Genomic DNA, 15,989 nt, shown 5'->3' with positions numbered 1-15,989 from the left:
ATCTCTAGTGAAAAGATAAGACTGGTTTCCTTCCTTGCCCTTGTCTCCATGGAAAGAAATCTTTTTTTTTTTTCTTTTTGAGACGAAGTCTTGCTCTGTCACCAGGCTGGAGTGCAGTGGCTCCATCTCAGCTCACTGCAACCTCTGCCTCCCAGGTTTAAGCGATTCTCCTGCCTCAGCCTCCCGAGTAGCTGGGACTACAGGCGTGTGCCACCACGCCAGCTTATTTTATTTTTAGTAGAGACAGGGTTTCACCACATTGGCCAGCCTGATCTCAAACTCCCGACCTCAGGTGATCCACCTGCCTTGGCCTCCCAAAGTGCTGGGATTACAGGCCTGAGCCACCACACCCAGCCAGTCCTACATAACATAAATAGCATATAAATCACATGCTAATATGCAAAGTGAGTGCTGGATGCCTGTGCCTCATCAAAGTCTTCTTCTTAACCCACATTATGAAGCACAAGTAGAATACTCACCCTGATACTCTTCCAATGCCTGTAATAATGCCACCTCCTGGCACCTCCTCATTGTCATATAACTGGTAACCTGCCAACTGGGATAATTCCAGAAATGGAGACCTAAAGGGAAGAAAGGATGTTGTTTGAATTAATGTCATTAAAAACTACACATTTAAACAGTTACACATGGAAAAGGAAAAGATTTTTCCTCAATGGGACAATATTTCAAATACACATGTTGTATATAAAATCTGTTTTTAAAAATCTAAAATGGGTGGAGCCCAGGAGTTCAAGACCAGCCTGAGCAACACGGGGAAACCCCATCTTTACAAAAAAAAACAAAAATTTTTAACACAGCCGGGCATGATGGCACACGCCTGTGGTCTCAGCTACTTGGGAGGCTGAGGTGGAAGAATCACTTGAGCCCATGAGCCCAGAGGTCAAGGCTGCAGAGAGCTGTGACTGTGCTACTGCACTCCAGCCTCGGCAATGGAATGAGACCTTGTCTCAAAAAACAAATAAATGGCCAGGCACGGTGGCTCATGCCTGTTATCTCAGCACTTCGGGAGGCTGAGACAGGTAGATCACATGAGGTCAGGAGTTTGAGACCAGCCTGGATAACACGGTGAAACCCCATCTCTACTAAAAATACAAAAAAAAAAAAAAAAAAAAAAAGCCAGGCGTGGTGGCACGTGCCTGTAAACCCAGCTACTTGGGAGGCTGAGGCAGGAGAATCACCTGAATCCGGAAGGCAGAGGTTTCAGTCAGCTGAGATCGTGCCACTGCACTCCAGCCTGGGCAACAGGGCAAGACTCCATCTCAAAAAATAAATAATTATTAATAAAAATAAAAATCCTTTCCAAGTGCCAGGCTCTCTTCTAAGGGCTTTAGAAACACTCACTTATAGCCTGGTGTGGTGGCTCACGCCTGTGATCCCAGCACTTTGGGAGGCCAAGGTGGGCAGATCACGAGGTCAAGAGATTGAGGCCATCCTGGCCAACATGGTGAAACCCTGTCTCTACTAAAAATACAAAAATTAGCTGGGCATGGTGGTGTGCACCTGTAATCCAGCTACTCGGGAGGCTGAGGCAGGAGAATCACTTGAACCCAGGATGCAGAGGTTAAGTGAACAGAGATCACGCCACTGCACTCCAGCCTGGTGACAGTGAGACTCTGTCTCAAAAAAAAAAAAAAAGAAACACTCACTCATGTCCTCCTTAGAATCACCTTCTGAGATGGATCCTATTGTGACCCTCGTTTACTGATGAGGAAACTGAAACACAGAGATCAAGTCACTTGTCTAAGGATACACAGTAAGTAAGGGGCAGAGCCAGGAGCTTCAAAAGCAATCTTGCCCCAGGGACAAGGCTCTTAACCTACTAGTCTGCCTCTCACTTACTTACATGGTCAAGATACATTAGGAGGGAAAAAAGAGAGCTGGTTACAAAACAGAAAATTTAGTATGATTTCATTTTTGTTTTTAAAAAATGTAGGTGTCTGATATATATGCATACAAATGGCCTAGAAGGATAATATACTAGGTGTTATCAGTGCTGTCTCCAGGTTGGATGTGTGTGCACGTGTCAGGAGAAAAAATACTTTGGGAGTTTTCACTTCCCCCTCTCTCCCCCTTACACTCCATATCCAATCCTTCAGGAAATCCTGTTGGGTTGGCTCTGTCTTCACAATACATCCAGAACCCTGCACTCCTACCACCACCACTACTACCACCCTATGCTGAGTCCCCATCACGTCTCCCTCAAATCCCTACAATCGCCCTCTAACTGGTCACAGGGCTTCCACCCTTGCTGCTCCGTCTACTCACAATACAGCAGCCAGAATCACTCTTTTAAGCTATGTCAGATCATAATCATCTCCTGTTCAAAACCCTACAATAGCTCCCCATTTCTCCCATGGTGAAAACCAAAACCTTTACGATAACCCACAAGGCCATACAGGATCTGACCCATCTCCTACCCTTCTCCCCTCACTCCCTCTACCACAACCACCCTAGCCTCCTGGCTGCCCCTTGAGCATAACAGCATTATCTGGCACACTCCCACCTCAGGGCCTTTGCACTGGCCATTCCCTCTGCCTGAAACACTCTTTCCCCAGAGAGTTACAAGGCCCTCTCTCTCTCCTCCTCCAAATCTTTGCTCAGACGTCACCTTCTCAATGAGGCCTACCTTGGCACCACCTCTTAAAACTGCAACTTGCCCCATATCTTCCTCTCCTTTACCCTGGGCTACCTTTTCTTTCTCTCATGACATTTGTCACTTACTAACACACTACAGAAGTTACAATCTTTTTTTTTTTTTTTTTGTGACAGAGTCTCGCTCTGTCACCCAGGCTGGAGTGCAGTGGCGCAATCTCGTCTCACTGCAACCTCTGCCTCCGGGGTTCAAGTGACTCTCCTGCCTCAGTCTCCCGAGTAGCTGGGACTACAAGCGCATGCTACCACACCCAACTAATTTTTTGTATTTTTAGTAGAGACGGGGTTTCACCGTGTTAGCCAGGATGGTCTTGATCTCCTGACTTCATGATCTGCCCACCTCGGCCTCCCAAAGTGCTGGAATTACAGGAGTGAGCCACCACACCCAGCCAGAAGTTACAGTCTTTACTGTTGTTTTCTGTCTCCCTTTGCTATGATGTAAACTCCAGTGGGGCAAAGATCTGTGTCTGTTTTGGTCACTGATATATCACTAGTACCTGACACATAGTAGGCTCTCAATAAACATGTCAACACACAGTGCTTGACACATAGTAGGCTCTCAATAAACACATGTTCCTGAATCTTACGATGAGAACTAGAATTCAAAATAACTGATTTACAAGACTGTCTAATAAAGTACCATGGAACAGAGAACACTCTGAGTCAGCACTTGGCTATGTACGCACCCTGGGTCTATGAGATTGTCAATTCTTTCTCTGGGCAATAGTTTTCCTCTTGATATGTGAAGTGCTCGGGCTTTCTCACCACCTCCTATGATAGAAACATGATTAGATTAGATTAGATTGACACGATAAAAAGGTCTCAATGCCAGAAAAACATAATACTCAATCCAAAATATAGCACTTTTTAAAAGTTCAACATATCCTCTGAGAAAAGGCTAATAATCATTCACTCAACTTACAAGTTGCCAATTTTCTGAAGTAAATGTAAAAGCTGGTATTAAAAAAAATCAATCTATCCCTGATTTTAGAGTATATCCTAGAGTCCATGTTCTGAATTCACTAGTAGTTACGTAAATTACAGAGTATTTTCTCTGCAGCTCACATATTGCAAATATTGCCTCATCTCCACCACATTTATTAAATACATGCTACGATAGATCTGGAAAATTCCTATCTTCATTTGTACAGGTAAAAATGTAATTTTAGAAATTACTTCCATGATAAGTGCAGTAAATTTACCTAAAGATGACATTAGTGATCCGTAACTTTTTAGGCTTGCAACTGGGTGAGTTGAACACTTTAGCAATTTAAAAGTCCCCTTCCTTGACTCAGAGATTGTCTTCAGCGCTTCTCAACATTGCTCACATCATGGCAGACAAAGAAAATTATAACTGAAGAGCCCACTGGAGTATTCTTGGGAATATCTATAACCCACTCTGGGCAAACCAAGGTAATGGAGCAAGAACAGAAGTATCAAATTGTACCTTTAATAATTAAAACATTAGTTTATTTTTATTGGTGCCCAAGAATTTCATCTTAATATAGTCTTTGTCTAATGAAATGTTCAGCTATTTCAGAAAGCTATTTATTTAGGCAAGAAAATAATCTCAAACAATCTTCCAAGTAGGACCTTTTTTTTTTTTTTTTTGAGACAAGATCTTACTCTGTCACCCAGACTGGAGTGCAGTGGTGCCAACATGGCTCACTACAGCCTTGAACTCCTAAATTCAAGTGATCCTCTCACCTCAGGCTTCCCAGCAGCTGGGACTACAGGCATGTGCCACCACTCCAGCTAAATTTTTGTGATGAGGTCTCACTATGTTGCCCAGGCTGGTTTCAAACACCTGGCTTCATTCAATTCTCCTGCCTTGACCTCCCAAAGTGACAGGTGGGTCATGCCTGTAATCCCAGCACTTTGGGAGGCTGAGGTGGGCGGATCACTTGAGGCCAGGAGTTTGAGAGCAGCCTGGACAACATGGTGAAACCCCATCTCTACTAAAAATACGAAAAATTAGCTGGGTGTGGTGGTGCGTGCCTGTCGTCCCAGCTATTCAGGAGGCTGAGGCAGGAGAATCGCTTGAACCCGGGGGGCCACGGTTGTAGTGAACCGAGATTGTGCCACTACACTCCAGCCTGAGCGACAGAGCAAGACTCTGTCTCAGTAAAAAAAAAAAAAAAAAAAAAAAAGACTTAAGACAACATCACTCTTTAGCAATTCTGCCTAGAGTGGGGCCTTATAATTTGGAGCAGCTGGTGAATTCTGGTTTTATTAGGAAGAACCAGAAAGAGGGTTATCCTTGATGCAGGCTCACAGAGCACATAATTAAGCTCCCCTGACATTTAATTCTTGGCAAAGCTGTGATGGCCAAGTTTGTCCTTTCCCCCTTCTCCCTACCTCCTTCCCCAGGGAGTCCAGCTCAGTCCTCTACCCTCCTGTGGCCACCAGCCTTCACCACAGTCCCTCAGCACCCACCATCCCCAGCAGGCACCCGATGCCACAGAACTCCTCACCCCTCCATTGAGTCAAACCCACCTTTTTTATTTTTTTTTGAGACGGAGTTTCGCTCTGTTACCCAGGCTGGAGTGCAATGGCACCATCTTGGCTCACTGCAACCTCCGCCTCTCAGGTTCAAACAATTCTCCTGCCTCAGCCTCCCGAGTCGCTGGGATCACAAGCATGCGACACCACACCCGGCTAATTTTGTATTTTTAGTAGAGACAGAGTTTCACCATGTTGGTCATGCTGGTCTTGAACTCCTGACTTCATGTGATCCGCCCGCCTCGGCCTCCCAAAGTGCTGGGATTACAGGCGTGAGCCACTGCGCCTGGCCCCAAACCCACCATCTTAATGTCTAAGGGGGACAGTGAGTTCACCAAATCAAACTCTCAAAATGGGCATAATGATTGAGTTATCACCCCTAACAAAACACATTTTCATTTCAGCAAGAGTTTGAATTCTTTTTCTGGAGACGACACCTTGATCTAAAATGGCTTCAAAAGTATGAATTCCATAGCTGGGTACAGGGGCACAGGTATAGTCTCAGCTACTTGGGAGGCTGAGGCAAGAAGATCGCTTGAGCTCCCGACTTCGAGTCCAGCCCAAGCAACAGAGTGAGGAGACCCTGTCTCTAAATAAACAAGTAAATAAGCAATTCTAGACCATACTTTCCAAATCCAGTCTTCTTCACTATTTTTATACTCCTGAGATCCAGTATTTAAACTACTCTACTCTAAATGTACAATTTTACATTAAAAGTATTATATACTATTTTAAGTATTATATACTTGTTGATAAAAGTTATCTGAAACAGTCTATCAAATATGAAGAATGCTTTCCATCTGAGATTCAGCACTTAGGGAGGAAATATTAAAGGCCTACTAAGAAATCGCTCACACCTGTAATCCCAGCACTTTGGGAGGCCAAGATGAGAGGATTGCTTGAGCCAGGGGTTCGAGTCCAGCCTGGCAACAGAGCAAGAACCCGTCTCTTAAAAAAAAAATTAATAAAAATTAAAAATAAATTGTTTATTCATAAAATTTATGAATTTGAATCTTTACTTTTCCCTCCAAAAGTGGTAGTACTCTATGAAGAGAAAAACTGGCCAAGTAATAGGAAAAATAAAATTAAATGCCTGCATACCAACAAAGGCATAGTCTTAAGAGTCAAAAGCTCAGCCACGAGTAGTGGCTCACACCTATAACTGCAGCACTTTGGGAGGCCAAGGGAGATGGATCACTTGACATCAGTAGCTCAAGACCAGCCTGGCCAACGTGGTGAAACTTTGTCTCTATTTTAAAAATACAAAAATTAGACAGGCATGGAGGCAGGCACCTGTAATCCCAACTACTTGGGAGGCTGAGGCAGGAGAATGGCTTGAACCCAGAAGGTGGAGGTTGCAGTGAGCCGAGATGGCGCCACTGCACTCCAGCCTAGGCAACAGAGCAAGACTCCATCTCAAAAAAAAAAAGAAAAAATGTCAAAAGCTTAATTCCAGTAGTTTTTCCTAAAACCAATAACTATTTTAGGACATCTTAAGTAAAGGCATAAGCTGTGGAATAAACGCTGTGTTTACCTAGTTTTATACGCTCCACTTGTTCATGGAGCTGATTTACTAGTGCTTTCATCTGCTTGTAGTTCTCCTAAAACAGAAATAGAGGAGACAGGGGAGAGAAATATTAGAAAGCAATTCCTTTTTACCAAAATAAAGGTCAAAAAAAAAAAAGTGGTCTGTGCCAACTCTGTGTGGCCGCCACACTGGGCCACCCCTATCTGTGGCAGCCACACTGGGCCACTGGATCCTATGGAAAAGATTCACCCCTGCCTGTCTTGTTCAAGCTCTTCTTCACCACCCCACTTGTCCATCTCTCCATATCTTATTCCTCTGTAAGCCTAATCATGTTTGATCTCATCTTCAACTCTACTTCTGGCCACTCCTACGCAATGTAACATCTTTCTTCCTTAAACACCCTCTGAACTTAAATTGATCTCTATTTGTTTTCCTATTTTAAGGAATAGAAGCTTTTTGAAGGTTAGAATACCATCTTATTTTTCCTGTCCCATCAGTCACTATCTGAGATTCCAAACAATGCTTGCTTACTGACAAAGTACACTTAAAAACAAATCCCAGAGGGAAAAAAAGGATGCTATTTTTATTTTTAATTTTGTATTTTTATTTTTTGAGACAGAGTCTCCCTTTGTTGCCCGCTGGAGTGCAATGGTGCAATCTCGGCTCACTGCAACCTCCGCCTCCTGAGATCAAGTGATTCTCCTGCCTCAGCCTCCTAAGTAGCTGGGACTACAGGTGCGTGCCACCACGCCCAGCTAATTATTGTATTTTTAACAGAGACCGGGTTTCGCCATGTTGGCCAGGTTGATCTCAAACTCCTTACCTCAAGTGATTTGCCCACCTCGGCCTCCCAAAGTGCTGGGATTACAGGCATGAGCCACCGCACCTGGCCAAGGATCCTATTTTATGTTTTAAAAAGAACAGGCTGGGTGTGGTGGCTCATGTCTGTTACCCCAGAGCTTTGGAAGGTGGAGGCAGGAGCATCGCTTAAGTCCGGGAGTTTGAGACCAGCCTGAGTAACATAGGGAGACTTCCATCTCTATAAAAAGAATAAAAATTTAAAAATTATCTGGGCATGGTGGTGTGTCCCAGCGACTTGACCAGCTAAGGTGGAAGGATCTCTTGAGCCCAGGAGTTTGAAGCTGCAGTGAACTAGGATCATGCCATTGTACTCCAGCCTGGGCGACAGAGCAAGACTATTTCAAATAAATAAATAAATTAGTAAAAAGAACAAAACTCGGCCAGCCGTGGTGGCTCACGCCTGTAATCTCAGCACTTTGGGAGGCCGAGGCAGGCAGATCACCTATGGTTGGGAGTTCAAGACCAGCCTGACCAACATGGAGAAAACTCATCTCTACTAAAAATACAAAATTAGCCAGGCATGGTGGTGCATGCCTGTAATCCCAGCTACTCGGGAGGCTGAGGCAGAAGAATCCCTTGAACCCGGGAGGCGCAGGTTGCGGTGAGCCAAGATTGCGTCATTGCACTCCAGCCTGGGCAACAAGAGCAAAACTCCATCTCAAAAAAAAAAAAACAGAACAAAACTCTATGCTGGCATATATACACAAATTAAGTAATATACAAGGAAATACTGACAGTGAGAAGTAGAAAAGAGGTAGAGGGACTAACTTTTCACCCTTCTGTATTTTAAAATTTTGTTTGGTCAGCATATTACTTTAGAACAATACTTAACTAGCTAATTATCTTTGAAATTCAGACGTTGGCCCACTAATACATTTTGCTCCCCATGTGATTAGCATCTCTAGTTATTTAGTTCCTTCTATTTGACAGAACACTAAGCAACTTCCTAACTGTTCAAACTTAGATGAATATTCAGTCTACAGTATATCTCCATTATTTCCTATTTTCTACAGCTCCAAGAGCTCTGGGGGTCATGATTTCTGCTACATTTTCTTGCTCTGCAAAATCCAGAAAATAAAAAACAAGGAAGCAGCATGGTATTAGGGAAAGAACCAGTTGGAGCTAATACATATATACAGAACTTGTCACCCTACAACAGCAGAAAAAAGTATGTAACTTTTCTCAAGTGCACAGGGAACATTCTCCAAGATAGACTACATGTCAGGCCACAAAACAAATCTTAATAAATTTTAAAAGACTGAAATCATACAAAGTATCCTTTTTTTTTTTTTTTTGAGACAGAGTCTGGCCCTGTCGCCCAGGCTGAAGTGCAGTAGCACAGTCTCAGCTCACTGCAACCTCCACCTCCTGGGTTCAAGCGACTCTCCTGCCTCACACTCCCAAGTAGCTGGGATTACAGGCATGTGCCACCAAGCCCAGCTAATTTTTTTATTTTTAGTGGAGACAGGGTTTCACCATGTTGGCCAGGCTGGTCTAGAACTCCTGACCTCAGGTGATCCACCAGCCTCGGCCTCCCAAAGCACTAGGATTACAGGCGTGAGCCACCGCGCCTGGCCCAAAATTATCCTTTCAATCACAATGGGATGAAACTAGAAATCAATGGGAGAAGGATGACTGGAAAATTCACAAATATATGGAAATTAAACAACGTACTTTTAAACAACCAGTGGGTCAAAGAAGAAAAGCACTGACCCACTGAAGCTGACATTTGCCTCTACAGACTGGGCAATATCTGTGCCAGGCTCAGCCCATCAGACTTAAATCACAGAAGAGCCAGTACTGGCTACAGTTCACCTCCCAGGCAATCCTTTGTCAACCAACCTAGCCTCCTTAGGATGAGGCTCACTAACCAAGAGGCAGTGTAGTTTAGTGGCAAAACCAAGTTCAACTTTTAGTTTCCCTATTTACTGATACTGCATTTGGCAAATCTTGATCTCTCAGGACGCCAGGTTTGTGTGTGTGTGTGTGTGTGTGTGTGTGTGTGATCACCTGCAAAACAACATTCTACAACCTAGTAATTTTCTTGTGAAGCTGAGCAACCACAGAGGTTAGTGCCTGACAGTCATAATGAATTGGAGCTGAGCCACTGACAAGTTCCCACCCCATCTTTTCAACCATAGAACCCACCTAGGTAGAGCTGGGTGAGTGAGAAGCATTATAGAGCAACAGTTAAGACCCTGGACTCAAGTGTTATGAGCCAGACCACCTGGCTTCAAATTCAGGCTCTGTGTTATCTCAGACAAATTACTTGGACCCTATATACCACAGTTTTCCCATCTATAAAACAGAAATAACAATTGTACCTACTGCACAGGATCATTATGATAAATACATGAGTAAAACCATATAAAGCCTTTAGAAAAATGGTGGGTACACTATAAAATTCCTGCCATTATTATTAATTATTATAGTTGCTTTTATTTGTAATCAGGAAACACAGCTAAGCTGGATCATTCATCCTATTCTCCCCCACCCTCATGGACTTGCTTTGTCTAATGTGAGCACACATTAATTTCATCACGTGCCAGCAAGAATTTTAAATCCAATTTGTGTTCAGCCTCTTGCTCCTGTGCCTTCAGCCATGAGAAGGGCATGTTTAATTCAGGGCTGCTCTTCAGCCTCAGTCCAGGAATGCGAAGACACATGGAGCAGACCTGAACCTACCCTGCAGTGGAACAGTCACAGCAGCAGCTAACCAAAGGCCACCAACACGAGTGAGAGATTAAGAAACAAAACAAAATCAAGTGAGACACTAATATTTGCTGTTGTGAGTTACTGAGATTTTTTGATTGTTTGTTACACAAAGCGCAACCTAGCAAAAGGTGATTCATACAAAACCCATCACCAAAGCCTTCTTTGTATTAATGGCAGTTCCACCTACCTGAATATTCTGCCCAGTTGGAAACTCCAAAGTCATCCATTTTCCCCTTCCACTGTTATTAACTCTATAATCTTTGCTCCTCAGGGGTATCTATGCCCCCCTCCTACATACAACTCTTAACTTTGACTCCTTCATCTCAAGACTCAAGTCTCCACTGTCACCTAGGTCTAGTCTTTTTCCCTACATCAATCCATCCTCCACATTGCCACCACACTGATGATTCTACCATATCCAGAGGATCATGCCACTTATCTACTTAAATATTTTAACGGACAACCTGAAAAATGAAATCTAAATGTGGCTTTTGCATGGAAGATCCTCGGCTATCTGGCCCCATAATCAATCAATCCCATCACCAGACACTATTCAATGAATTCCATGCCCTAGACATGGAATTCAAGTCCTCACACCAGATATACACTTTCATAACTCAGTACCTATGTTCTTGTAACTCTCTTGGTTTATAGAGTCTTACCTTCCATGCTGCACCCTGAACTTGGCCAGCTCTTACCCAAGATTCATCTCACCCATTACTTCCTATCTGTAGCTTTCTGTAACCACCTTCTCAAGCTTTAGACAACCCTTCTCGCACTGTACCACAGTTACCTGCTTTCTTGTCCATCTTCCCTACAAAATTATTAGTTCCATTCCTATGCATCTATACCAAATATCTAAAATAGTGCCTAGCCCACAATAACCACTTAATAATTATGAATTAAACATTCTGTCCTGACAAACAATTGTGTGTTTTTTTGCACTATTTAGATGTTTCTGTATAGGCTTAGAAATCGTGGGAACACAATGAAATTTTCCAGCTCTGATATTTCACAAGTTTTGAGTTTTTTGGCCTTATGATGCCTCCTAATTCCAAGAAAAGCCACTCAAAGATACTGTGGGATATTTTCTATTAACATAACCAACTTTTTTTTTTCCTGAGACAGAGTTCGCTTTTGTTGCCCAGGCTGGAGTGCAATGGCACGATTTCAGCTCACTGCAACCTCCGCCTCCCGAGTTCAAGTAATTCCCCTGCCTCAGCCTCCCAGGTAGCTGGGATTACAGGCGCGCGCCACCACGCCTGGCTAATTTTTGTATTTTTAGTAGAGATGGGGTTTCACCACGTTGGCCAGGCTGGTCTCGAACTACTGACCTCAGGTAATCCACCCGCCAGGGCCTCCCAAAGCGCTGGGATTACAGGCGTGAGCCACCGGGCTCGGCCATCATAACCAACTTTTAAACTCAAATTTCCTAAGCACAGCGCCCCTCGTTGGGCTGCTCTAGGCCAGTGGTTCCCAAAGCTGGCTGCCAAAAGTCCCCTAATGAGTTCACTAACAATGTAAACACCGCGACTCCACCTGACACCCATAAGGTCCAGAGTAGGGCTCAGGCAGCTATTCGGCGAGCTCCCCAGGTGGCAATTCTAAACCAGGCTTTAAGAACCACTGATTTCAAAGACACAAAGTACAGTGCCAGCTCCAAAAGTGAACTAAACTTTCTTTTATCTGTTAGGCTTTTCTTCTTCAAACTTCACGTGCGTCACAGAATCAACTGGGGCTCCGGACAAGAGAGCAGCAGTTGTTGAAGCGTGCCCCTCCTCCACTTGCTTCCTAGCCTGGCACCGGCGGCCAGGCCACCGGGGCGCTCAGCCTACCTGGTAGAGGGCAGAGCCCACGTCCGGCTGGGTACCCAGCGAGGCCACCGAGTCCCCGTGATAGGCGCGCAGTCCGGCGGGAGAGGCGCGGGCACACGGCCGCAGGGCTAACCTCAGAGCGGCCCACATGGCGGCGGGCACCGAGCGAGAGAGCGGCCCACGCTGGCCCGGAGCCGGTGCTTTCCCCCGCAGCTTCCCTGCTGGGGCGGCAGCTGGGCTCAGGGCCTTGCAGCCCCAGAGAAGGCTTCTCTGATTCTCGGGCCTGTCCACACACGTGCCTAAGCGCGCCGCCCGCGATTGGTCAAGCCGCGCCACGCCCCCTGACCCAGCCAATAAGGGACAGAACCTCAGCCCCGCGAGGTCGCGTCTAGTCCCTACCGCAGGAGAGCGGGTCTTCCCGGGCGGAGCTACCCTCACGTGGCCAGCTGGGTTCCCCCGCAGTGGTGCGGCACTGAGAGAGCTGTGGTTGGGCTTGGATTGGTGTTGTGTTGACAGTGATAGATAATATCACGATAGTGACTGTACCTGAGGCAGGAGAATAAGGTCTGGAAGCAGGGAACCTAAGGCTGTCTCACGCTTCCTGGAGCTAAACTGAAAGGAAAACCCTAACTTTCCATGCCTAAGTAACAAAAGGACCAAAGGCTACTCCCTTTGCAAACCCCCCACCTTTTCCACAGGGCAGATAGGAAATTGGCTGTCCCCCGACAAATCAGACTTACTGCCGGTGGAGTCTTGCTTTGCCAAGTTTGAACCTTAACTCCAGCCTCTGAATGGTTGCTGTCCACAGCCAATCAGACCGATTGGGGGTCCAGTCTTCGTTTGCATAGAAGTATAACTTTGTAACTTCACCCTAGCCTCTGATTGCTTGCTTTTTGCAACCAATCGGGTTTGAGGTGAGCATAAAATGACCAATAGGAAACTTCTAGTGGGTATTTGGACCCAAGAAGATTCTATATCCGGGCCCTTGAGCTCTGCTCGGTTTGCTCCCACATTGTGGAGTGTACTTTCTTTTTCAGTAAATCCCTGCTTTCGTTCTTTCGTTGCCTTGCTCTTTCTTTGCTTTGCTGGGCGTTTTGTCCAATTCTTTGTTCAAAATGCCAAGAACCTGGATAACTTGCAGTCACAACCCCCAGTGACACACCGACAACATGGGTGAATCGCAACTAACATGTGCTTGCGAACAGCACAAGCCTGTTGTCCTTTCACTGGAGACCTTAAACATTCTTCTGATTATTTTCGATATGTAGTTATTTTTCTTTATTTTTTACTTTATTTCATTTTTTGAGACAGGGCCTCACTCTGTCACCCAGGCTGCAATGAAGTGGCACGATCACAGCCCGCTGAATCTTTGACCTCCCACCTCAGCCTTTCGAGTAGCTGAGACTACAGGTTCGTGCCACCAAGCCCGGCTAATTTTTTATTTTTGTAGGGGTTTCACCATGTTGGCCATGCTGGTCTTGAACTCCTGGACTCAAGCGATCTGCCCACCACAGCCTCCCAAAGTGTTGGGATTACAGGCATGAGCCACCACGCCGGGCACTATGTAGTGACAGATTGTGGACATCAGCACTGTGGTCTTAAATAAAGGACTCCAAATATACCCATAAAAATTAAAACATTCTATACAAAATGCCTTGAACTTAAGGTTTTTCGTTCACATATTTATTGAGCACTTACTACTTCTACTCCATCGGTTGCTTAGTGGGGCAGAGTAAAGGGGGAGGATGGAGTAGAGAAAGGATGCGTCTACACCTGGAGGTAAACTTAGTTTCAGACTTCAAGGTCCTTATAAGAAAATAATACAAATGGCCACATGATTTCTTGTTGGACTGTGTAGGACAGACATTAAAGGAACAGAATGCAATTGGGAAAGGGTTGCAGCTGAGCCTTGCAGAAGCATTGGGAGTGGACTGAGCCATGAACACGGCCAGGCTTTGTGCAAATGGAGGAAAGCATGAGCTAAACTGCAAAGGTATGATTTACACTGTGCTTGCCTTCCATGGTCAACAGAAAAAAAGACCAGTAAAAACTGACTTTTCATGTGTATCAGGGTAGCAGAAGAGAGTGTTTGATATTTTAATTGCCACACTTTATTTTTCTTTAAATAGTTCTTCAATGATGCAAAGTACTTAAAATCACCACCCGAAGACAGAAAAGACACAATAGGATATGATTCCTTGCTTTCTTTAAAAGTCATACCTGTTTCGGCCGGGTACAGTGGCTCACGCCTGTAATCCTAGCACTTTGGGAGGCCGAGGCAGGTGGACTATCTGAGGTCAGGAGTTTGAGACCAGCCTGGCCAACATGGTGGAACCTCATCTCTACTAAGAATACAAAAATTAGCCAGGCATAGTGGCACATGCCTGTAATCCCAGCTACCTGGGAGGATGAGGCAGGAGAATCGCTGGAAGCCGAGAGGCAGAGGCTGCAGTGAGCCAACATGGCACCACTGCACTCCAGCCTGGGTGACAGCAAGACTCTGTCTCAAAAAAAAAAAAAAAAAAAAAAAAGTCATACATGTTTCTTATTTCTTGTAACTTTTGTTACAAGAAGCTCTTTGGAAATGTGTAATGTTCCCAGAACAGCTAAGTAGAAAAACGCAAAAGGTGAAGTGCAAATGCACAGAAGGCCAAAAGCAAAGTCACCTAGCATCTATTAGTGTCCAGTGTCTCTCTACCCCACTATTGAGATTACAAGGAACATAATCTTTGCCATCTCTGATTTTTTAAAATAATGTTTTATTGAGGCCAGGAACGTGAAACTAGCCTAGGCAACATAGTGAACCCATGTCTCTGAAAAATAAAAATAGCCATGCACAGTGGCATGTGCCTGTAGTCCTAGCTACTTGGAGGGTGAGATGGGAGAATCACTGAGTCCAGGAGTTTGAGGCTGCAGTGGGCCATGATCTTGCCAAGCACTTCAGCCTGAGTGACAGAGCTCGACCCTGTCTCTAAAAAAAACAATAAAAATAAAGTAAAATAATGTTTTTATTTAATTCATTTATTTATTTATTTTTCTGAGATGGAGTCTCACTCTGTCGCCCAGGCTGGAGTGCAGTGGCATGATCTCGGCTCACTGCAAGCTCTGCCTCCCGGGTTCATGCCATTCTCCTGCCTCAGCCTCCCGAGTAGCTGGGACAATAGGTGCCTGCCACCACACCTGGCTAATTTTTCATATTTTTAGTAGAAACAGGTTTTCACCATGTTAGCCAGGATGGTCTCGATCTCCTAACCTTGTGATCTGCCTGCCTCAGCCTCCCAAAGTGCTGAGATTACAGGCGTGAGCCACCGCGCCTGGCCAAAATAATGTTTTATATAATAAAAATAATTAATTGAAAAATGTAACCGCCAGGGCTGATCTCTGCAGCCTGGTGCGCTGCCTTTCATCTCACCCTCAGTTCCTTCCCATGCATTGCTCATTCCCATTGGCTGCCATCTTCCACATGCTCTCATTCCTTTATGCGCACCGTTCCCTCTGCCCAGGGCATCTTTCCACCATCAGACTTGTCCGTTCCATCTTCTCCACCTGGTGAGCCCATACACATCCTTTAGGACTTGGCTCAGGAATCTCCTCCTCCAGAAGCCCTCCCTGACCCCACCTCATTACCTCTTTCTCCCTTAAACAGGCCTCTATTGTGGCTCAGGTCAGCACTTGTTGTTAGGGCTCATTTAGTTTCTCCAACCTGGGGTCTTGTCACTGTCATCATTTATGGCCTATGCCAGGCATATTACAGATGCTAAATTTGTTGAATGAATACATAAAAAATAACTGCTCTGGAATCAGAGCAAGGAGACATTCCAGGACACCTAAGGGAGGGTTATTTAAAGGCCAGGCAAGAAGCTGGGAGGTCAGTATGAGCAGTTAGACCTGGCAGG

General features: G+C 45.0%; 1 protein-coding gene across 5 annotated transcripts in view; it reads right to left on the bottom strand.

The window, feature by feature from the left end:
• MCCC2 (methylcrotonyl-CoA carboxylase subunit 2) overlaps positions 1–12,367 on the bottom strand; it is a 111,793-nt gene extending 99,426 nt beyond the window's left edge. For all 5 annotated transcript variants that reach the window (XR_009211778.1, XR_004246335.2, XM_058433984.1 and 2 more), the window contains exons 1-4: positions 12,115–12,367; positions 6,710–6,776; positions 3,360–3,444; positions 480–581 (exon numbers count right to left, since the gene is read on the bottom strand). Coding sequence is in view for 3 of the 5 variants with exons in the window: in XM_058433984.1 (XP_058289967.1) it covers positions 480–581; positions 3,360–3,444; positions 6,710–6,776; positions 12,115–12,243 (383 nt within the window). In the remaining 2 variants the exon portion in view is untranslated. The remainder of the gene's footprint in view (positions 1–479; positions 582–3,359; positions 3,445–6,709; positions 6,777–12,114) is intronic.
• Positions 12,368–15,989: the final 3,622 nt, after the last annotated feature.

This window comes from Hylobates moloch, unplaced genomic scaffold (genome assembly GCF_009828535.3).
Source record: "Hylobates moloch isolate HMO894 unplaced genomic scaffold, HMol_V3 SCAFFOLD_23, whole genome shotgun sequence".
Classification (NCBI taxonomy): domain Eukaryota; kingdom Metazoa; phylum Chordata; class Mammalia; order Primates; family Hylobatidae; genus Hylobates; species Hylobates moloch.
The sequence above is the reverse complement of the archived record's forward strand: the minus strand, read 5'-3'. Positions and strand labels throughout refer to the sequence as shown.